Source organism: Poecilia latipinna, unplaced genomic scaffold, assembly GCF_001443285.1.
Source record: "Poecilia latipinna isolate Pla-1442-1.1 unplaced genomic scaffold, P_latipinna-1.0 Scaffold25, whole genome shotgun sequence".
Classification (NCBI taxonomy): Eukaryota; Metazoa; Chordata; class Actinopteri; order Cyprinodontiformes; family Poeciliidae; genus Poecilia; species Poecilia latipinna.
Genome location: NW_015112641.1, coordinates 702,384 through 725,680, shown reverse-complemented (window position 1 = coordinate 725,680; position 23,297 = coordinate 702,384). Strand labels below are relative to the sequence as shown.

General features: G+C 36.5%; 1 protein-coding gene across 5 annotated transcripts in view; it reads right to left on the bottom strand.

The window, feature by feature from the left end:
- Positions 1–22,122, bottom strand: part of ttbk1a (tau tubulin kinase 1a) — a 65,892-nt gene extending 43,770 nt beyond the window's left edge. The window contains exons 1-7 of one of the 5 annotated variants that reach the window (XM_015037825.1): positions 18,734–19,322; positions 16,032–16,112; positions 10,389–10,547; positions 9,271–9,418; positions 5,538–5,611; positions 5,097–5,237; positions 3,162–3,266 (exon numbers count right to left, since the gene is read on the bottom strand). In XM_015037825.1, coding sequence (XP_014893311.1) covers positions 3,162–3,266; positions 5,097–5,237; positions 5,538–5,611; positions 9,271–9,418; positions 10,389–10,547; positions 16,032–16,034 — 630 coding nt within the window. In that variant the 5' untranslated portion in view covers positions 16,035–16,112; positions 18,734–19,322. Of the gene's footprint in view, positions 1–233; positions 355–3,161; positions 3,267–5,096; positions 5,238–5,537; positions 5,612–7,131; positions 7,212–9,270; positions 9,419–10,388; positions 10,548–16,031; positions 16,113–18,733; positions 19,323–22,018 lie in introns of those variants that run through there. The other 4 variants (XM_015037842.1, XM_015037834.1, XM_015037851.1 and 1 more) reach the window with 4 other exon arrangements.
- Positions 22,123–23,297: the final 1,175 nt, after the last annotated feature.

The following is a 23,297-nucleotide window of genomic DNA, read 5'->3' as shown; positions in this document are numbered from 1 at the left end:
AGTCCATTACGATTAACTTGATGAATCATTTCAGCCCCTTCAGTAAAGAAGAAAATGTCAGCAGATGTTTTAGTTTTAGCCAAGGGAAGTGCTGTTTCCATCAGTTAGGCGCCTCTGACCGAGCTTGATGGACGGAAGAGCTGGAGCGATAGAAAAAGAACAAAAATGGGGGAGGAACAGGAAGAGGAGAGATGGATGGGTAGAAACAAGAAGGAGAGAGAGAAAGAACTGACTCAGCTGTAGGAAGAGGATGACCGGGGAATACAGGACGGGCGGAGGGAGGGAAGCAGGAGAGACCAGCATTCAGAGTCTCGCCCAGTGACGCACACCAACGCATCAAATATTCATCTCACTGCTGCAACAGACGCAGCACAACACTGCAGGACAAGCGATGGGAAGAAAACGACGAGGGAAGGATGTGAGGGAAGAGGAGGGGTGGCGGCTGGAGGGAAAAAAAAAGGATGAAGATGGGAGAAAATGAAATGAAAGAGGAGGAGAGCAGCAGAGGAGAGGGAACAGTAGATGGATGCACCTCACGTACTAACCGATCTAAAAATAACTCGCAGTTCAGTCTGATAGAAAGAAAATAAACGAGAGGTGAAGTGGAAAGAGACTCACTGCAGATCAGTGACTACTGACTCCATCTCTTCCTCAAAACCAGTGAAAACATTTAGACATTCAAACATCCAGTTCATTTTCTTGTTTTTTTCTTTTCTTTTCAGTAAACAGTCTGAACAATCCCTGAGACTTGGTATTGATCCCAGAGATTCACTGACACACAGGATGTCAGGCAGCACGGACGAGACAGTAATGTGATGAGATGCTGCACTGCAGCAAACACACCCACTTTACACACAGGGAGGGGGACTGTTCCTTTAAAATATCATTAAATGATTAATAATTGAACTCATCATTAAAGCATTAGAAAGCCAATGGCCAACTAAAAGTTAATGTGGCTTTTAGTTGGAAAGCCAACTAAACTAAATAAAGAGGTTGGAGTTAGATTAGACTCAGTTGACCAGATAAAAGACAAGATATTAATTGTTATACATTAGTCCTTTTTGGGGGGTTTACAATTTGATTTATTGTCTAAAATTAAAATTTAGATTAGAATTTCTGATTCTTTCTGTTTCTGTTACATTTTCTTAGAAATTTGGTCTCAGCAAACATATTAAATCTAAAACAACAGCATGTATGAAAGAAAAATATACATTTCAGACCCTAAAACTTTGATATTCTGTTGCTTTGTGAGTATACAACCCCGTCTTCATTATTAAAAGATATTATCATCTAGATCAGAAGAACATCTGCCATAAATTCAACAATCTGCACACATTTCTCGTTTATAAAGCTCATAGCAGTTGTATATTCATACACAATGAAGAAAATAATGAATTAACTGCATGATTAGGACCTAATCATTAGCTGTGTTCCCATTACCAATGTGCTCAAAACTTTGATGATATTCAGCTAATGTTGAAAAAGCATAAATTCGCAAATGCAGTGTTTCCACTAAATAAGAAATAAAATTAAAATATTGTGAACTCATTTGTCTAAGTCATCAAAAAACATGGTTCTCAAAACCTGGACCAGATTACTCTACACTGATCATAGGATTAAAAAAACGTGTTTTTTCACTTGCTCTTTGTGCTATTTGTGAAAATAGTTGATGTTTTATTTCACCCAAACGCCATCCTGAAAGCTGTATGATGTGTGGGTTTCACAGACGTTTTCCATGAGGAGAAATTGTGTACATTAAATGCTAAATGCTGCTATTCTACAATGTAGGAGACAGTTTGTTGCAGACAAGACTGCTGATGTTCAGCACACAATGTGGGTCAGCTGCACTGGAGCTTTCCATGCATGAGCCGGTTAAAGGTTTGCAATACTTTTACTCTGTTAGTGAAGCACTAGAGACGCTTTGGTCAGGCGTGTTTTCTATGAATGGCGGATTCAGTCGGTGAGGTGCCAATGCTTCTGCATGTAATCGGATGTTTCTGGTGAATTTAACACAACATGGACCTGGAAGGAGTAAAGCACTTTTTCTCCAAACCAACAGCATATTTTGATATGAACATCCTCATGTTATAGTACACATCTTAAAGCTGCAGTATGCAACGATAAATAGATTTTTTTCTTTTACATATTTGCTGAAACTCTTGCATTGTTGCGTTTTTTTTTTTACAGTTTGATTTATTGTCTACAACTAACTTTTATATTAGAATTTATGATTCTTTTAAAATACTGTCTGATGTTTCAATGTTACATTTTCTTTAAAATTTGGTCTTAAATATAATACGCCTAAAATAATGGCATGTATGAAAGGAAAATATACATTTCAGACCCTAAAAGGTGAGATATTCTGCTGCTTTGTGTGTTTAAAGCCCCGTCTTCATCATTAAAAGACATTAATTATCATCTGCATCATAAATTCAACAATCTGCACACATATATTGTTGATAAAGCTCATTGCAGTTGTATATTTGTACCCAATGAAAAAATATTTGTACACTTTTAGTGAAGCACTAGACATGAAGCTGCAGTACGCAACTTTAAAAATAAGTTTTTCTTTTACATATTTGTTGAAATTGCTAATATGTCGTGACAATTTGGTATGAGACCGACAACCTGTGAAAAAAATCAAGCTTCTACGTTCTTCCAGTGCTAACTAGGAACAACCAATCAGAGCCAGGAGGCGGGTCTTAGTGCTGTCAATCACAATCTCATGCAGCTGTTCATCCCCTCCTCACCCACCTTGCTCTCTGCTACGCTCTCTGCAGTGGCAACAGATGATGGTTTGTTTTTCCACCATTAGCGCATTTAGCTGTGTGTACATGAGGTTGATTGACAGCACTAAGACCCTCCTCCTGGCTGGAGACAGACAGCAGTAGTAGCTCATGGAGACGGTGGAGGAACTTGATTTTTTACAGATTCTCTGTTTCATAACGAACTGTCACATTTTTGATTGTACGATTTAATGAATTTGACCTTCTTAGGAAAAACATAAAAAAATAAAACAAAAACTATATTGTTTGCTAAAATCTCTGAAAATAAAACAAGAAAAAGAGCTTGAGGTTACTGTAAAAGTGCCTCCAGATCCTTCCGATGAAGCTATTGCTGTCCAGGGAAAAAGAGAAAGATAGATTATCACGGTTCCTTACCGGTCGAACTTCTCCAGAGGTGTTGGTGTATTGACGCGCCAGACCAAAGTCCAGCATGTAGCACTTCCTGTAAGTGGAGGGGAGCCGGCCCATCGCAAAGTTTGACTGGAAAAGACAAGAGAACAAATTCATCTCATGTAGATTTAACGTCTCAACATGACTGGAAAATCAGAGGTAAATATGTCACTTTTAAATGAGATTGTAATTTTGTTATGACACTGACAAAATTTCATAGTTTCTCTTTTATATCTAGAAACAATTTTTAAAAACATGATATTTTCCTTTAAGCTCAGAGAGACTTTCTGCATTTATTCTTAAGAAAATAAAATGTTACTTTTCTCAGTGTAGCCATTCACAGCTTTAGGTAAATTCTTCACATGTTTTATGCAGTAATGAAAATATTTTATATGAAAACTCAATTAAATCTTCAATTTCATTAAACACGAATTATGATCTATTTCATAATATGCTGGTTTTTGGCTTTTTTGTGTTTTGCTGATGCACTTGTTTATTTATGTTCTATAAATCTTGCCATATTCAGTTCATTTGTCTGTGTTCATTATTGTTACAAAGGTGTTGCCGTATATTTATAAATTTCTTCAGTGGTTATCTCCAATTTGCTCCTGCTTCATCCAAATAAAACGTTACAGGTTCTCAGAGTTTTTGCAAGAATCACCTCAATAAATACCCAAGTGTCATCCATTGCCTTCCTGCTTCACTATAATTTGATTTAATCAGTAGATTTATTCCGTTTTACCTTGCAAATTATAATTTCCAAACTTTCTGCCACTAAATGCAGCCCAAAAACGAATGGTTTAGGACCGATGGATCCAAACTGAATGCAGTCTGATGAAACCCCTCAGGGGATTTTTTCTGCATCCCCTAATCTGGTATTCCTAATCCTACCAGCCTAATCAGCACTGTCCTCCATCTTTTGCTCCAGCTCTCATTGTTAATATGCAAATTGAATCAGCACAAAGGTTCTCAAATCCTCTTAAAAATTCCCCTCTGCTTCCTCTGTTCTGTCTTTGTTTGGCTGTTTATAGCGCAGCAGATATTTGAAGTTGAGAGGAGTTCAACTTCATTTGGAAACTGGCAAATGTGCTGAAGATTTAAAACAAAACTATCCAAAAAAGGTTTTACTAAAGCTACACAAATACATAATTACTGCTTTGTTTTATTTAAATGTGTGAAAGAAAGACATACATGAAAGCTGCATTATGTAACTTTTATTAAATATATTTTTTATATATTTGTTAAAACTGTCACTATGTGAAAATATGTGAAAAAAAAGGGTTAGGGTGAAGGAGATCCATCTTTTCACACAGATTATATTTTTCATAACAAGCTGTCACATTATGGTGACAGTTTTTACTAGCGGTGCACTGATTGCAGTTTTCTGGCCAACCGCCGATTATCAATCATTAAAAAGCCTGGCCTCCTGATTCCCATTTTGGCTGATAGCAAATTTGTTTGTCTAAAATGTTGCTAAATATAGCAAGAAAGTTGCTGAGTTGGTAACAGTGGGGCGAATGTCGTTAAGAAGAAACACAGAGACACAACCTGATGGGCTGGTCTGCCAGTCAAACCTCTCGCTGCAGAGCAGAAGAGGACAGTGGCTGATTTTCAGACTTTTGCTTAGTTAGATAAGATCGGCTTCACATGTAAGTGCCATCAACTGATCTCCCAAAAATAAGAAAATCGGCACAGATAAATCGTCTGGCCGATGAATCAATGAAATTATAATAATTAATGACCCATCCCTCATGACATACAAAACTTGACCTTCATCTCCCTCATTTTGTATTTCAAACCACGACAGCTATCCTGTTGTTTCTGCCTTTTTAAAATAAGAAAGCTATGCGGATTACTCAGATCCCGGGCAGTTTGCCGCACGTCAGACGTGGTGATCTCATCTCTGTAAAGTCTGCTTACCGGTTTGATGTCGCGGTGCAGGAATCCCACTGAGTGGATGGCTTCGATGGACTCCAGGATCTGCTTGCCGAGTCGCAGGGTGGTGCTCATGGTGAAGGTTCCTCTGGGCTGACTCCTCCGCAAGTCGGCCAGGTTACGGCCCTGGAACGGCACAAAAAGAGGAAATTAGACTTCCTCATCAGCACGAGACTCATAGCGCTGGTCATTTTAAAATACTGGAGATTGGAAATTGGAATGGAAATTATGATCAGTGTGTCTCTAGTTAAAAAAACAACAACAATCCATTCAAAATAGAGTTAAATTTAAAGTATTTCTAGAACACATTCTAAGCTTTATTGTTAGATATCAAATCACAAATACATTTTGCTACTAATTCTTTGACATAGAAATAATACAGATGTCGCCATCCTCCTGGTTAAAGTCGCCCACGCTGTGACTCACCTGAAGCTGCATCACCACGTAGTTAAACTTGTCATTTCTCCCACAACCAATAAATTTACAGACGTGGTTTTTACCTAAAGAAAGAGAGAGAGAGAGAGAGAGGGAGAGAGAGAGAGGACATTATTTAACGTTTGCTCTGCTAGCACACAATAATAGGAACAAATAGATACAATTATAATATCCATCCACGACTCTCCTTATTTTTATTTAATCACTTCCACACTTTGTATTCATCACAAGCTTAAATGCGAAGGAGGCAGAGTTCATAATTTCTATTTGCATATTAGAGCTGAGTCATTCTTCTAAAAAAAAATTACAGTGTCACCAGCAAGCAGAACGATTAACTCCTCAGTCAGAGACTCTCACTGAGGATCATTAGTGGATGTAGTCGTGCATTAGACAGCAAGAAAGACACTGGTTTTCCTCAAGGTTGGTTGGAACGAGAGCTAAAACAGACAACATACTGGTTTACTTTGAGACTCTAAATGCTAAATGAATTTTTAGTTTTTAATCATGCAGTTAAATCATTACTTTTTCATGTGCACTCACTGCAAAAACACAAAATCTTACCAAGTAGCTTTTCTGCAAGACTTAGAAGCTTGTTTTCAGTAAATAATTCTTAAATATTGATGAAAAATTAGTGGCCATGTCACTTATAACAAGACATTTTCCCTTGATATATATGAAATAGTCAGCCAATGAAATTAGAACTTTTTCATCAATATTAAATAATTATTTACTTAAAACAAGCTTCCAAGTGATGCTGAAAAGTTACTTATACGTTAGTTTTCTAATGTCAAGTGTGTTAAGATATTTGCACTAGAAACTCATCAAAAAATACTTAAGATTTTGTGTTTTTGCAGTGCAATCAACTCAATTTATCACAAGTGGACTTTAAATCATAGAAACACCTAGCAAAACACTAAAAACACTTTTTTCTACGTTGCTGTAATGGAGTATTTTTGTGTAGAATGCAGAGAGGAAAGGGATTAATTTAATACAATTTGGGATACAAACATATTATCACAAAATGTGGAAAAGGTGAAGTGATGTGAATACTTTCTGTATACTAACATTTAGAAAAATGTCCCTTAGAAAGTTACAGAAAACCCACTCCATCAAAACAGTTCTGGATTTTCTAATCAGAAATGGTGAAGCTTATTTAGGTTGTGAGAGCTTTTTAATTATAATCCAAACATTTTCACTCAGGTTCAGTTTGGGGTTTTTAATCATTCAACCTGTGACCCTCAGAAGAAAGGAAACTGCTTAGGAAACCCACCTGAATCATAACAGAAAAGATGGTGAAACTGTTGCGCTGAGTGTTTCAAATAACTACCATCCTACTGTTGCACACTTAATAATTAATCAGTGTGATTTCGCAGGGTTTTTTGTTGTTGACAAACGTTAATACAAACAGAAGCGACAGTGAGCGCCTCTGCTGATCAGCAGTTACTGCGCTGAATCGCGTTGGCTAGCTTCGTAAATACATATAATCTGGCTCTAACAAGAGATCATTCATAACTTTTCATCAAATATTGAGGTTATGTTTCACGTTAGCTCACATCTCCTACACATTTGAGATAATATAATTTACCTGTTAACAACACATACAAGAGCAACAGTGAGCGCCTCCGCGGATCAGCCGTTAGCTCGCTGAGTCAGGAGTGCTCACTGTTCTATACGCCCACTGGTGGCGAACTGTTGTAACTGCAGCTTAATGCCTCCCTCAGTCCGAATAGCAGCTTAAAAACAGTTCATACAGTCAAACAGAACTAGTCTAAAAATTTAAATAAGAAAAGGAAGGGGGTGTCGTTATTTCTAATGTCCGTTCTATCACACAACACTGTCAAGATGTGGCAAGTTGTGTCTTCCACATTTTTTTAAGACGTCAACTGCATGTTTCTTGTAAATTAATCAGAATGTATTTAATTATGATTGCCTATGGATGCTTTTATAGATTCCAATAAACTAAGGTAAGCACAACAATGTTGTATGTAGCTCCAATTTTTCAGTTAATTTGTCTGCATAAACCAACTTTTCAAACTCTCCATGCAGGACAACCAAAATAGATTCTGGCTAATCGAAGAACATAGATAAAATTAGATGTCCTCTGTTCGTTTTCTGTCATGTTTTCACACATATTAATTGTGTTACTTTGTGTGTTTTGTTGCTGTGTCTTTGCCAGGATTCCCTTGGAAAACCGTTGTTTTTTTTTTTATCTCAATGGGATTTTATCCTGATACAAAAAAACCCCCAACAAAAAACAACTAAAATGTGCTAAATGAATTCTAATTACTTTACAGGCAGCATTAACATTGACGATGCACTTTCAGAGAGAAAAGAAAATGTGGTTTATTCATTTGATGTTAAATAATTCACACAAAGTGAGAGTCAGAATATTCGCTGTGACCTGCTGGGGATGGCGAAGGGAGAGAGAGACTGATGGACCATGAAGAGTCGATCAGTCCAGCAGCTTAATGTGCCTCTGTGACAAAGTGGAGGCTGCTCCAGTCATCACTAACCCACCCAGCCAACCACATATTGCCCTAACATGTGACACAATCAACACTTAGGTGATATAACACTGTTACGCAACACTGTTTTCTCAGCTATTATAATTCAGTATATGGAAGAGCTGCATAATTTGGCTTTCTGTGGTTTTATAAATCACGCTACATCAAAAAAGATTTTTAAAAAAAGAAAAATATGTGTAAGTTAGAACAGAAATCAGATTACTTAAAATATTCTGTAACTGAGAGTTGAATGTGAATTTTTTTTTTTAGGTTTCTGTGCCACCTTCCATCTTCTAGACCCAAAGGTTGTTTTGCACACTCATGTAAATCCTCAATAGATGAGATGAATTGAGGTGTGCCTCAGGGATTAGTTTTTGTCCCACTTCTACTCTCCATTTACATGGTTCTTATTAACCTGCTGACAGTGTTCATTGCCATTACTATATAGACAAGGATTAACTACAAAAAGGTAAAGTCATATTCATTAAATATGAGTAGTAAAGAAAAGAACACACTATATAGATGAATTACACACAGCCCTTACTTCTGCTTACTATGATGATTTTCTGCTTACAGCTGATGGAAACTCAACACTTAAGATCAGAGTATTATATCACACCAATAAAAAAACTATTTAAAGCTGCAGTCGGTATCTTTTATAAAAATATGCTTTTTACATGTTTGTTAAAACTATCACGATGTCCTGACAGTACAGTAGGAAACGGATCATTTAGGTATAATAAAGTTAGAGGGAATAACAAAGAGGAGAGGAAATGGAACTGCTACGTAAACAGTCTTCAACCACTTCAAAATAAGAGCATAAACATAAACATTTTACTAGAATTACTAAATAAACTTCAACTCAGATGAAAGTTACAAAACTGCTAAGTAAATTAACACTTTAGAATTTATTTGGAAAAATGTATTTATGGAAAGCTAAGTGCGCTAAACATTTTCAAAGGTTGCTAAACATAGAAACTAGATATATAATATCATATATATCAAGTTATTTCTCTTGTTCCTTGGCATGATTAAAGTTGCTACTTTGAAATTTAGAGAGAATATTCTGTGTTAAAAAGCATACATAAATACCAGTAAAAGTAACAAAAATATATATATAGATTTTTAAAATAAAAATGTCTCTAGCTTGAAGTATTTACAGTAGGTGTTTCACTGGACGGAAAACAAATGATATGTGTTAAAAATGTGTCAGCTCTCACCCTGCAGCTTCTTGAGAACTGCCACCTCCATCTTCAGCACCTGTTTGGGCTGCTGGGCCGACTCCACCTTTAAAGCCACATTCTCCCGTGTCAGCAGGTCCAAGGCCTCGTAGATCTCCCCAAACCCGCCCCCGCCAATCTTCTTCAGCTGCCACACAGTGACCCAAGACGGAGACAATTAGATCTACATTCTCTACCATAACGAAAACCTGACACAAATATTATCAGGCAGAACTAAAGCTGGGCGATATGGAGTAAAAATAAAATCTCAAGTTGTTGTTTTTTTTTTTTTTTGCTTGGTTTTGTTTTTAAGAAAAAAAATTAAATAACAGAAAATATTTTCAAAACGTGACTTTTATTTTAATCATCCCTTCTGCGACAATTAAAATAATCAGATTATTAAAAATAGTTTTTATTTAATTACAAAAATATAGTCATAATATTGACAGAATAAAGATGCTATTTCAAATGGAAAACTCTGTAAAATTCTGAGAAAAAAGTTATATTAGTGAAAATAAAGTTGTTATTTAGAGATTGTGCATAAGTAATAGTAGCACTACTTTGACTTATTTTTAATCAAGTAAAAAATAGCTGTCCAAGAAATAATTAAAGTAATAGTAAAAAAGCATTTGGTAAAAAGTCTACTCAAGTACTGATTAACTAATCATTTAATATTTAAAAATTACATAATGAGGTGGAAAAAAATATAAAGTTATGTGGAAATTTTGGTATTTAAGGTACCAAATTAAAAATAATTAATATAAGTAATATAATTACAAAATAGCAAAACCAGGCAAAGGTTTGTTCCCCAGATCAGTTTTTTTCTAAATAAAACTTTGAAACTTTAATAAAACCTGCAGGTGTGTGTCTGTGTCTGGTGAATTTTAGGTGAAAATAAGCTTGTTTCTTCATTCAGTTAAGTTCCAGAAACGCTACTGAATTAAGAGCGATTCTTCTTAGTAAAATTACTCAAGTAAAAATAAAAAGCAAAAATACTAACTTTCCAAAACGTTACTCAACTAAATGTAACTGAGTAAATGTAACTAGTCACTACCCAAATATGTTTATAATCAAATTGTTAAAAGTGAACAGAGGGGAAGGCAGATTTTCTTGCTCACCACTTTCCATCGGTCCTTGACCATACAGTTTGGCGGCAGGATGTCGGCCTGCTCGGACGTCCCGTTCATGTTGCCGTTGTCCTGGAGGCCGGGGACTAGGCACTGCATCTGCCAGCTAGCCAGAACTCGAGCAGCTCCAAGCTTAAAAGAGCCATTTATCTGCGAGGACAGGGCAGGAGGTGAAAAAAAGAAGGGTGGACAGGAAATGCAAGACAGAATACTTTACCACCTTAAACTGGGAGATTAACCTGCAGCTTTCTCCTGCGAGAATTATTGACCCTTTGCAACTACGTCACTAAATCATTCGAGGCGCCATGATGGACGTCGGAAGTGAGGGACGGGAGTGTTGAACAGAGCAACTGGAAAATGTTTCCCCAAGTTGTTTTTGCCAGTTTATTCGTGGCTTCTTCTTGTTCGAGTCTAACTAATCTGTCTGTGAATGTAACACACCTGGTTCGGGCTCATAGACGGCGGTATTTACAAAAGGTGGAAATAGCTAGCTTAGAAACCGACCCATATCGCCTCCTCCCTGATGTGTTGATCAAATTACCGACTTTACCTGAATCCACACTACATGATTTATATCACTATGTCATAAACAGCGTTTCCCCTTACACAGCAGCGGGATTAAAAACGTACAAAAGACGAGACGCTAACCAGTTATCGCCATACTTGCTAGGCTGCATGACGGCGCGGCACTGTCTCCATGGTTACAGTGCCGCATCGTCATGCCGCACGGTACGTTCGACGCGTACTTTCTCCATAATGTGATATTTGATATGTTTCTAATTACACTTACTTATAAAATTCATGAACGTTAATCTTCTTATCTTGTAAAACGTGTTCGCTGCAAATCTGCGATTACACCGAGGGCTGGCAGTCATTATGATTGGCGGCCGCTGTACGTCCCCGCTGTATCTTTCCTCATTAAAAGTTGTATAAAATGACAAGTTTGGTTTGCAACCTTGTCTGTTGTGGGGCGGACCACGCAGAGCCCTATGACCATTTTAAAGGTGAAATCAACTAAATAGAAGCGACATTAGATGACAGATGTCTGTTTTCAGACTAGCTTAAGGAGCGCATTGGCTGTTTTGACGTCCGTCATGGCGGAGTGGGCGGAGTTCTGGAGAGCGTGACGTCACGTGCAAAGGGCCAATTGCAATCCAGTAAAACAACAAGCATTAGATATGGCTGACTGCTATGAGAAGCCATTCTTGAGCTGGATCAGGCTACAGGCTGGTAGGAAGGTTGCAGTTGGCGTTGTGGTGAAGGGAGGGAGTGTGATGGTATTTGCAGTAATTGAAGCAAATATCATTTCTGCAAAGGAAGCAGCTGGACCCTTTTGGCCTTGAACTGAAGCGAATCATCAAAACCAGAACAATATGAACCAACAACCACCACAAGCATGGCGCAGGGACATGAACCCAAAAGGCTCTGAGGGGATTCAAACTCCATTACAGGTGGTTAAAACGTGTTTAAGCTGCAGCTAAATAGTCCAAGGAATAAGCTCTCCAGTTTCCTGACGGTTATTGTTTCATCTGGCATTTTAAGCTCATTGCCAAAACTACCAAGATGAGGAAATGATCGGGATCCATCACAAAGAAATTATTTCACCACACAGTCAAAAAATGAAGACATCTGCATCTTTATTTATATTTTATATTCCAAAAAGAAATGTTAAAAAGTCATGGTTTTAATCCAGTGGTTCAAAGATTTATGAAGCCTAAAAAAGCAAAAAAAATTCTCCTCGCCTACCCGTTGTTGCACACTTCTAAACAGCTGGTTGAAATGAGGCTTTTACACTTAATCCTCTGTACACTGTAAAACAAAAAAAAAAGTAAATGTCTCTAATTTATGGTAAAATCCCAGCAACTGTGGTTGACAGAAAATTCTGCCGTTATTCAGGTAATAACATTTAAGATTACATGACACAGCCCAACTAATAAATCCATATAATATCTTATATATTGGTTAATTCATAGATATAAGAACTTGAAAGTTACTCCTTATGTAAATGTTTATTCTAAATTTTAGATTAAATCTGTAGAAGAAAATCAAAACATCCATCAATAAACGTTATGATTAAATCAATATCACTAATAACCATTACGTTGGATTACTTTAGCAGCTCAATTTTCCATTCTAAATTTCTGACAGTATTTTTACTGAATGAATCTCGTATAAAGTTATGCCTCATGGGATGACAGACAATGCTGATCAACCACGATTTTAAAATCCAATATGGCTGCCACACACAAACACACTGATGGCTCAAGTAATGAGCAGTTTATTTATGCTTCGGACAGATTTTATCTCACTAAATCTCTAGTTTTTTCTGAGCAGTACACTGTTTGGTGCAGCTCACCACGCTATTTTATCTGTTTTCACTGTAAAAGCGGTCCATACAACCGACCCATAATGCACCATTCCTGGGTCTCCTTCAGTTGGTACAATGATACGGTGAACTACCATTGTAGTTCAAATGAACTACTGCCAACATTTTTGATGTGTAGTAATGGAATTTGGCAAAATGTAATGCTTCAGTTAACTTTGTATTTTTGTGTTTTTATTATGTAAAGCCCTTTGCCTTGTTGCTGAAATGTGCTGCCTTTCAGCAACTTGACTGAGTGATTAAAGTAGAGCTGCATGCAACACACAAGAGTCCATTGACTGACAGAAAAACGTCACTGCTTACAACAAGTAAAGGCAAACTAGTGCGCCATGTTTGTGGTTACACTAGCATGACGTAGCACCGCCTGCTCAGTGAGAGTCCGATTAGCAGTTTAAAAACCTCCTGAACACCATAAAGTAACGTATTGAACCTCACCGAACCGCATCACTCAGTGGAAACAGGGCACTAGTCTTGTATAACTTTTATTAGAAACACACAGATATTTTAATTTATATTAGCTTGTGCTGCTAATCCTAGTTAGCCACTGAGACCAACCAAATACCACTGGTTTTCCAGCTTACAACAGATTGGTGTCGCCATTTCAAGCTCTGAATTCGGACGGAAATGTAACAGCTAGTGTTAGCTAACCAGGTTCTTCATGACAGTAGAGTAAATCTGGAAGCAGCTCTGCAAGCACACATTCGAATCAATATTTCCCAAATATATCAAACTGCCCTTTTATATAAGTAAATATATTTAGGGCCAGTAGTCTTCCAGTTCCAGTGCTAAATGTTCATTAGAATTTAAAGTTTATTGATCTTTCAGAATATGGTTTTGCATTATTATTACTTGAAAAGGGCCTCAAAACAACAATATTATTATCATAATGACTTCAGGAACAATTTATCATAACTGCACGATTTGTTATGGTGATAGGCCGAGACATACAACACAAAAACAGTAGAAAAACAGAAACCATAAGTCTGAAAGAGTTTATACAGCCAATCTAAAGAACCAAAACACAGTAGAAAGTCCTGTTCTGCACTTAAATCCAATTCAGATACTGTATAACTGTTGATACTTGAAAACATTTCTGCAATATTCAAATTCCTCAGTACTGATACTAGTTTTTGCACCTAAGATTAAACAACCTATCGTTAGCTTTACGGAGCAATTACTTTTTTAATATAAGGTCAGGTTGTTCTTAATAGCTTTTATCCCTTAATGAATGAAATCATCCTTTGAAAACTGCCTTTTGTACTTACTCAGGTTATCCTTATCAAATACTAATATTTGTTTGACGATCTGAAACACTTAAGCAAAACAAAAAAGCAAAAACTGAAAAATCTGGAAGTAGGGAAACACTTTTTCACAGCCCTGTAAATAAACAAATGAATCCAGGTATCTTTTATAGTTTAGTTAAAGAAACTCCAGATTAGGTAACTGTCTTGACCTTCAAGAGTTTTCTGTTCCACACAAACATCAGAGCAGCTGTTTTCTGACACTGGGTTAAATGCTGCAACTGCAAAGCAATCTAATCCCAAAGGATGTGATTATTCTGAACTAGAAAAGCATAAAAACTGTTCATCCACTCTATTGATTACTAACATCAGCTGCATTAGTCTCACAGCAGCTGCCTACCGTTTCCCCTGGTGTTCTCCAGCCAGTTATCCCAAACTAAACTCTACGTTTTGCTCCTCTTGGATACAACAAATTGGCCATGAATGGTTATCAGCTTCCAGTGAATTCGTGGGGGAAACCTTAAGTTCGAAATGATGCATGTCAGTCCCCAAACCATGCTGTTCTGCATGCAATGCCCAAGCCGTCATCAGTGCATGCAGAGTTGTCAGGCGCGCTACAGGGATCGTATTAGAGGGTTCTCTGTATTTCCGGTCTGACCAGGCCTCTCAGAGGACTGGAAAGACTGCAAAGGAAAAGAGGAGGCTTCTCTGTATCTTCAGTGATACAGTTCATTAACAGCAGTACCAATATTGCCAACAGATACGCAGCCACCAGCAGCTGCAACACTGGAGATGCAGTGAAACCTGCTGCAGAATTCAACACACTGCTGAGACTCCAGTCACTGCAGAGGAGAGGGACCACTAAGTCTCCCCGAAAGCACAGCAACAGTCTTACATAACTGCAAACACATCAGAATCTGCTGTTTTACCTGTTATATAGACGGAAAATAGATGGATATCACAAAATATTCCATGAACTGATTTGAGGTGTGCATGGCCACCAATTACTCATTAAAGCCATTGGTGAGCTTTTTATTCAAAATAATTAATGTTGTCATAAACTTTCTAGCTGTTTTTGCATCTTTTGTTTATATTTAAGAATATAAAATATTTTCACACATTATATAGACACTCAAGCAATGTTGAAATACCACCTGAAATGCAAAAAGTAAACATATTTGTATGCTTTAAGCACATATTCGTATTTTAGGCTGCAAAAATTTGCTTTTGTTTATCTTAAATCTTAACGTTTGGATTTGTAATACACTTGCTGCAGTATTTTGTATTTTGATTTGAGGGCTGTGATTACTTCTTTTTCATCCAACAAATACTCAAAATTACACAAAAAACATTTGTAATTAGCTTTAAGTTCAGAACACAGTTGCTATACTTTGCATGTGAAAAATATCAAATGTTGCATGATTTTTGGCCCCTCATGGCTTTCCATACATGAGCAGGAGAGCCAGAGTTGAGCGTACACTCAGAGCAATTTTTCTTTTATCAGAGTTGAGACTGTGCCTCAATACATGAACATTTGTGAGATTTAAATGCAACTGCCACAAATTATTTGCTTACATAGACATCTGCGCTCACATCAGTCTCACTGCACATAGATTCAGTTTTTGAGCAAAACTGGAGGAAAAGCAAGGTGTTAAATCACCAAAATCCTCCATGGGTGTGATCCAAATTAACTATTAATAAATGTAGTATAATGCACTTCTATATGCACAAATAAAACAGCATCCAGCACTGATGTGTAAAATAGAGGAGGAGGCTTAGTGGTCCAGCAGCAGTAAACTACGGGTCGTAACGGGACCTCAGCAGCAAATCAAAGTGAATCATCCTGACAGACACCTCCTCTACAATCAAACCGCAGTCTTGTTTTCTTCTCTTGTCCTTTATCTACAAAATCTATCAGTTTATCATTGTGGAGGAAAGGGTGGGATGCTCTGCCAATAGCCGAGTTATCATCATTCCAGTTTTGATCTGAGAAAGTCACTCAGAGCTCACCATAGTTCTGAGCTCCTGGAAAACCTGATGGTTTACAACAAATCCTGAGCGGGAAAAAACCCTTCCTGTTCCTTTGTCAGCCTACAAGCCAAAACAGAGGGCACAGTTAACCATCAGAGGATGAGGAGAGCGAATGCACCGACTGCCACAGCGGCCGTCTGTCCTCGCTTCAAAATGAGGCAGAACATGAAGGGGAAGGACTTCATAAACAGAGTTTACATCTTTGAATCCTCAGAGACCCAATGCAGATTGTAAAAATAAAATAAAATGATATTCATTTAGTTTTACCATGTAATGCTAGATTCACCGCAAACCAAAACTGTAAGATTTTAAAGCATAGTGTAAAAATGTCTGAATCTGAGTTTGTTTCAGATTTTTTGTTTGGTTCTTGTTTCCTGTCATTCAACAAGCTGAAAGATTTATTTTTTAAATGCAGATAACTAGTTAAGAAATGCAAACTTTAAAGGCATTTTGAGCTACTCCGAAACTGGCATCATTCCAAAATAAAAGCACCAAAAGCATCTCCTCAGCTGTTTATCCACCTCATGTTTCATCTTGAAGATGGTTTATCACTTCATTTCATTAAAATGTTGTGGATACCTTCGCTAAGTAGTTTTGGAATTGCAAAATAAAATTAATTTATGTAAAAGAGACATTGCTGTCTTCTGCTGCCTCAGCAATTCGACTGATATTAAGCGATGTGACAAAATACTGCAGTTAAATCTTGAACTAATTGGGATGGACTTTTTTTTCTTTTTTTTTTTTGCATTGCAGTAAGACGATTTGCACAGTCAAAGGCTTTCTGAGCCAAATTCAGAATTTCATGGTGAATCTGCCATTAGATGGAGAAGAAGAACATCAACAGTTTCATATTTGTGCCTGAAAACACGTCAGTCAGGTGGCTGGGTCTACCTGAGAGCAGAGAATCACACCTTTATGAAATCATTCAGAAACAGCCAGTCACCATTTTAAAACCACAGCATATCAAGATATTAGTAAAAAAAAAAAAAAAAGTATATATAACACAATATATTGCCTTAACTTCTAAAAACAATTAAAGCAATCTTACAGAAAATGAAGCTAAACTAAGTTTTAAAAAAAAAACGCAGAATTTTATAATTTCCGATGTACTTACGAACTTTATTTTGAACCTTTTGCTGTCAAAAATGATCATAAAACAAATCATCTAAATTAAACGTTTGCAAGATAAACAAAAAAAAACTACATGCTGCTTTCCAATTTTTACATTAAAATGTTAGCTAAAATATGGTGGTTTTCTCTACTTATCTAACCTACATCTGTGTTTTTAAACATTAGCGACACAAACGCCAGACGTATTTACTGGTCCAATGGTAATAATGTACAGAAATACTTAGAATAAAATTATCTTTTACTGCAGTAGCATCTTTTCAGGTACAAAATACAACCTTCAGTTTGAGAACATTTATTGGTGAGGAAATAAAATGTAAAATAAAAGATATAGCTAATGTAAAAATAACAGAAGCTTTGTTGAAATTTCATCTAAAAGTATGTTCGTTGTCAACAAATGAGACTTAGATTTTGTTGGGATTTTTTGGGAAGGAAACTGTTCATATAGGTTTAGTGTGGTGCAAGGGATGAATACATGGGAAAGTACCACACATCCATAGTTAAGCATGGTGGAGGATGTGTGATGTTGCGGGCTTCAAGAACAAGTCTTGGTGAAAAATGACAACGAAAAAACAAATATTTTAAACATATCCACCATAGCAAGGGTTTTCCATGGAATAGTGAACAGATTGACACCAAAAAATACCAGCAGCAGTAAAATAAAATAGCAACATCCCCTAAGAAAATGCATCCATCGTATTTTTGTAAATGTTTTGTCTTTTTCTTTATATTGACAAAACAAAGTGGAAGTGAAATGCAGGTTCTTATAAAATTCCTTCAGTAGATATTTCTCAAAAATTATAATTTGGCTTTTTTTTTCGTCTAATATTTGTGGCTCTATACGCTTTATGTAGCCAGATTCTTTGGATTGTGAAAATAATTTGTGAAAAACTGGAAGTTTGAGATTATGCTGCTGCAGTAAAAGATAATCTAACTTAAATGATTTTTATGCATCTTTAACATGTCTAATAATAAAAGTGAAACATACAGAAATAGTAGATAACATTCCTGCTCTGTTCAAACAGGAGTTGTTTTTTTTTTTTAATGAATGGAATCTTTTAATTGGCTACGTCTTCAGGGTTCAGGATGGTAACAAACGATGTCCGCTTTAATATTAAAATCAGTTATTTTCTATTTTCAGTTATTTCCTTTTTTTAAAATTAACAACAAAATTCAGTATGAATGAATAAATAGAAGCTTGTGAGGCACACTTCCGCTCTGATCCAGCTCTACACCGCAGCATCCCTGCATCACTCTTTATTCAATCTGTCCTCTCTGCAGTGCACAGTCATGGGTCCTCGGCGCGCATGCGCACCATTACACCTTACCGATCAATACATTTGGCCCGCACTGGACCACGTTATGAATTACAGCAATGCAAACAGCATCATCATCATCATTTTCACCCAGGGGGTGTGCAGGTCTCATTTGGATCTAAAGTCGCTGATACGGATTATTAATTTCACTTCAGTTGACCCGAAACGTTTCCCACACACACCCACTAAACGCTATAAGAGGTAGTCCGGGCCCAAACCGGTCCGGATCGGGCCTACCTGGCACACCGTCCGCTCCTTTTCCGCCTTTTGGGAATCTTCATCTGGGATTTTACTTCGGCACAAAACGTTCTGGTCCAGAAAACCCACCGTTCCTCTAAGGAGGGGTCGAGGTCTGGGCCTCAGACTCCCACAAGACTAAATCACCATTTATTTCTCCTCAGACAGGGGGGCTACCAACCCGGACCGGGCCCGTCCAACAAGCCAGACGTCCCGCTACGAGTCCGGAACCAACAGAGTCCAGAAACAAACCGCAGGTTCTGTTTTCGGAGCCGCGCCGCCGTCCCGGACTCATCCGATGCTGCTGCAGCTGAAAATGATGCTGAGGTTGAGGAGGAAGAGGAGGAGGAGGGGAAGGGAAAGGGCGGAGGATGATGCGAAGTGGTTCCTTCCTCCTGTTGGACCGGATCCGAAAGGCTAATCACAAGAAAAGCCGAACCGGAACCAGCGTCCCTGGCTGAGGCGGACCCGGGCGGGCTGTCGGGGCGGCGTGTGTCTGTACTGATCTCCGGCTCCAGCCTGTTTGTCCGCACTGCAGCTCTGCCTCCAGCAGCGTCAGAACAGCCACAGCAACCACAACATCCAGCCGGCTCTTTCAAAATAAAACTCCCTCTGATCGAAGCAGTCAAAGATGATTGCTCACAGCGACGTCGTTCCATCGAAAACTAAAACACTGAATTTCAGTTTTTGCACTGGGCTCCAAAACTTAAACTAAATTTTCCTTAAATAAAATATGCCTAGATTATTTTTTTAATTATTCTTATTTGTCAATTAGCTATTTATTAATAAAATCTGTATAACATTAAAACATAAAAAGAGCTTCAGACTACTGCCTTTGTAAAAGGAAAACAGACGATTTCCAAAGTTTTTTGTCATCCATTATTTTCAATTTTGCTGGCCAAATTTTTGACATTGTTGAATTGTGGTAAGGTGCTGATCAAAATCATTTGAAGGGCCACAAATACACTTTGGACATGCCTGACTTAACTGAATAAAAAATAAATAAACATGATTCTGCCAAGCCCATACACAGCACAAAATTATTCCATGTGAACTTTTTTTTTTTTTTAAATCTAATGCTCCAACCTCAAACTTTAATGGATTTTATTGTAATTGTATATAATATATCAACTAATTGTAAAAATATTAAAAATCATATATGGTTTTGATTTTTTTTTTTAAAAGAAGAAAACAAATCTGAACTGTTTGATCAACATATAAAAAAAACCCACAGATTGGTGGATATAACACTCATTTGTCAGATAAAAGGTGCCTTTCGAAAATAACCTCTAAGCTGGTATAAGCTTACTTTTCATTAAACCTACATATCTGTAGCCTGGTAAAAACATAAACATCAAAGTAAAATTTATTTTAAGTTTTATTTAACATATAATTTTTTAGCCAACTGAAGTAAACATTGACTGCTGTGAAATGGCAGCATGTGCCTGTAAAACACATAATATTTAATATTAATCTTTTGATCAAGAAGCCTGCAGATGGTTAAACATACAGTAGCAACCTGGAACAAATTTGATCCTTCCCACACACTTTCAGCTGTTTTAAATCTTCCTTCAAATATACATTTGTCCAGAAAAGCAGAGACCTGTCATCTGATCCGCCCTAATATTGACTTACAATTATCTGGGAAGCAATGAGAGCAGCTATGGTTCAAATAGTAGATATAGATTTCATGGCTCGGATTGCTCCTGTTCTTCTGAGATGACAGATTGTTCACAAATACTAAACAAGATAAGATAAGATAAGATAAGATAAGATAAGATAAGATAAGATAAGATAAGATAAGATAACTTTATTGGGGTTGTTGGAGGGGTTTTGCTTGTCCCAGCATAGCACACAATAATAATAATAATAATAATAATAATAATAATAATAATAATAATAATAATAATAATAATAATAATAATAATCTTAAGGACACACACATATCGCTCAGTATATTGCTAAATATATTCAACATTTAAAACGCACAGTAGCGAAGGAAGTTAGTTGGTTGCACAGTTTTTTGCTCTCCTCACTTTTTATTTTTGTTTGTTTATAATAATTAGGAGACAGAGAATTATTATTTTAACTATTTTACACAGCAATGAGTTTCTGGTACTTCACTTTATTTTAAGATACTCTGGGTAGGTTTATCACAATAAATCCCACTGAAATACATTGAAATTTTCTGTAGGAAAGAGTTGAATGTTCACAAACACTAATACAAAGGTGAGTAAACAATTAATTTCGGAATGCCATCATCACTAATATGACTAGTTTTATTTTATTTTATTTTTTAAAGCATAATCCAGTTCTAATTCTGCATGAGAGTGTAAAAAAATGCATGAATAGTGTTGAACTATAGGCAATGTTGGAAGCAATTTCCTACTAGCAAGAGCATCCAAAAAGTGTTCTCAAGTAAGAGCAGCACTACTTCAACATATTTTTATTTTTACTTAAATAAAAGTAAAAAGTAGCTGTCCAGAAAAATTGTCAAGTAAGAATGCAAAAGTATTTGGTAAAAAGTCTATTCAAGTACTGACTAACAGATCAAATGAGCCAAAATATTTTTTTTCCCAATCAGTTTCTTTCAATAAAAAAAACGTATAAAACTGTAACAAAAACTGCAGGTGTGTGTCTGTGTCTGGTGAATTTTGTTTGTTTTTCATTCAGTGGATAAAAAATACAGAAATTTTACTCAAGTAAAAGTAACCACATTCCTTAAGAAAATAACTCAAGTAAAAGTAAATGGTACAGCGTAGTAAAAATACTCCTAAATGTAAATTTTTTCAAAAAGTTACTCAGGTATATTTGTCTGAATGGATGTAACTATTTATGAAAACATACACTTAACACATTTATTTCACCTGTCTGCATTAAATCAAATTACATAAATCAGTTAAACGCAACAATGACTTTTCTCAGCCGCTGGGTGAGGCATGAGAGTCTTGAAGTCCCACCCTGATTTAACCTCCTGAACGCCTCATCTTGTTTGGGCCCGTTGTAACAAGGTTTATTATCGTTAGTCTGCTGGCTCATATTTTATTTTACTAAAATAGATTCGTCTCTCTCCACAACGCTGAATAAATGGTGCTCTCTTCGCCCTGCATCCATCCAGCCTGTGGCCTCACACACACACACACAGACAGACACACACACACCTACACGCACGCACACACACACGCACGCACACACACACACAGACTGTCTCTCCTCGACATGGTTTCATTTTTTTTAGGTTCAACCAGCTGTTTCTTTCAACTCTTGGCTGATTTATCGCCTTACCTGAATGTTGCTATCCGTCCGGAGGATATAGAACCGAGCAGCTTCCACTCCCTTCGCTCCATCTCTACAGCATCAGCACCGCACGCTTCCTCGGCGTCTCTACGTTCTCAGCTGTAGCTCTAACGCGCCCCCTGCTGGTGGATTGCTTCCACTGTAACTCTACTTATCATTTTCACAAAATATGTGTGTGCATTTCTACATAGCTCTTTTTTTGTTATTGTGTTGAAATTTACATGTTATCATTAACTATATTGTCTTCCCCAATTCTGGGATAAATAAAGTAGATCTTATACATTTTTTAAAAATAATTCAAAATTGCAACCAGATAATTGGCTCAAACGTGAATTTTGGGTAAGACATGACTGTCACAACTTGGCCTGTCACAATAAGCAATAAATCAATTAATTGTATGATAAGTTAAAACAAGCTTTATAATTTCCATTTGCATGATTTATCATGATTTCTACCAAGAACTGGATGATAAAAGTCTTCAGTCTGGTGCTTTGGTCTCAACTAGCTCTTTTTCTAAATGACAGTTTTGTTTACAGAGACTTCATAATTAATTTTGATTGTTGTTTCTCTTGTGTTGTTTATTTACTTGTGACATTTAAAATTTCTTCCAGTTCCTTTGTTAAATATTTATTATAACTTAGAATGTGTTCTTCTTATATTATAATGCTATTACCATTACGCTACTTGAAAATGTTCTCAAAACGACAACGTTATCATTTATTATAATGACTTCTGGGACAGTTTATTATCCAGCAAAATGTTTTGACAGGTCCATTTTCAACTGTGAACCACAGTAATGAGTTAGATGAATCTTTAATATTAATTGACTTTGCAATGAGAAGTGGCAATAGTTGGACCAACAACTCTTGTCCCACAAAAAGTACATCACAAATATCTTCAGGAGATTCTGTAAATATCATGAATCTTCATGAGATTCACAGAAAAACTTGTATTCAAGTTTTAAAAATTACTTAACACAAATAAATAAATAAATAAATAAATAAATAAATAAATAAATAAATGCTTTCTTCAGTTTCAAAATACTTTCTTCAGATTTTTTTTATGTTTCAAAATTACTTTTCAGTTTCAAACTTCAAAAAAATTTTTAAGACTATAGCCCCAATTTCTTTGGATATAAATTCACCTATTTTCAAAATTGACTTAACAGAAGCGAAGATTAGAATACATGAAAATAAAATTTTTCGGTTGCATAATAAATTTATGATTGAAATCTTTTTCTATCTTTTCAAAATTATTTTTTAGTTTG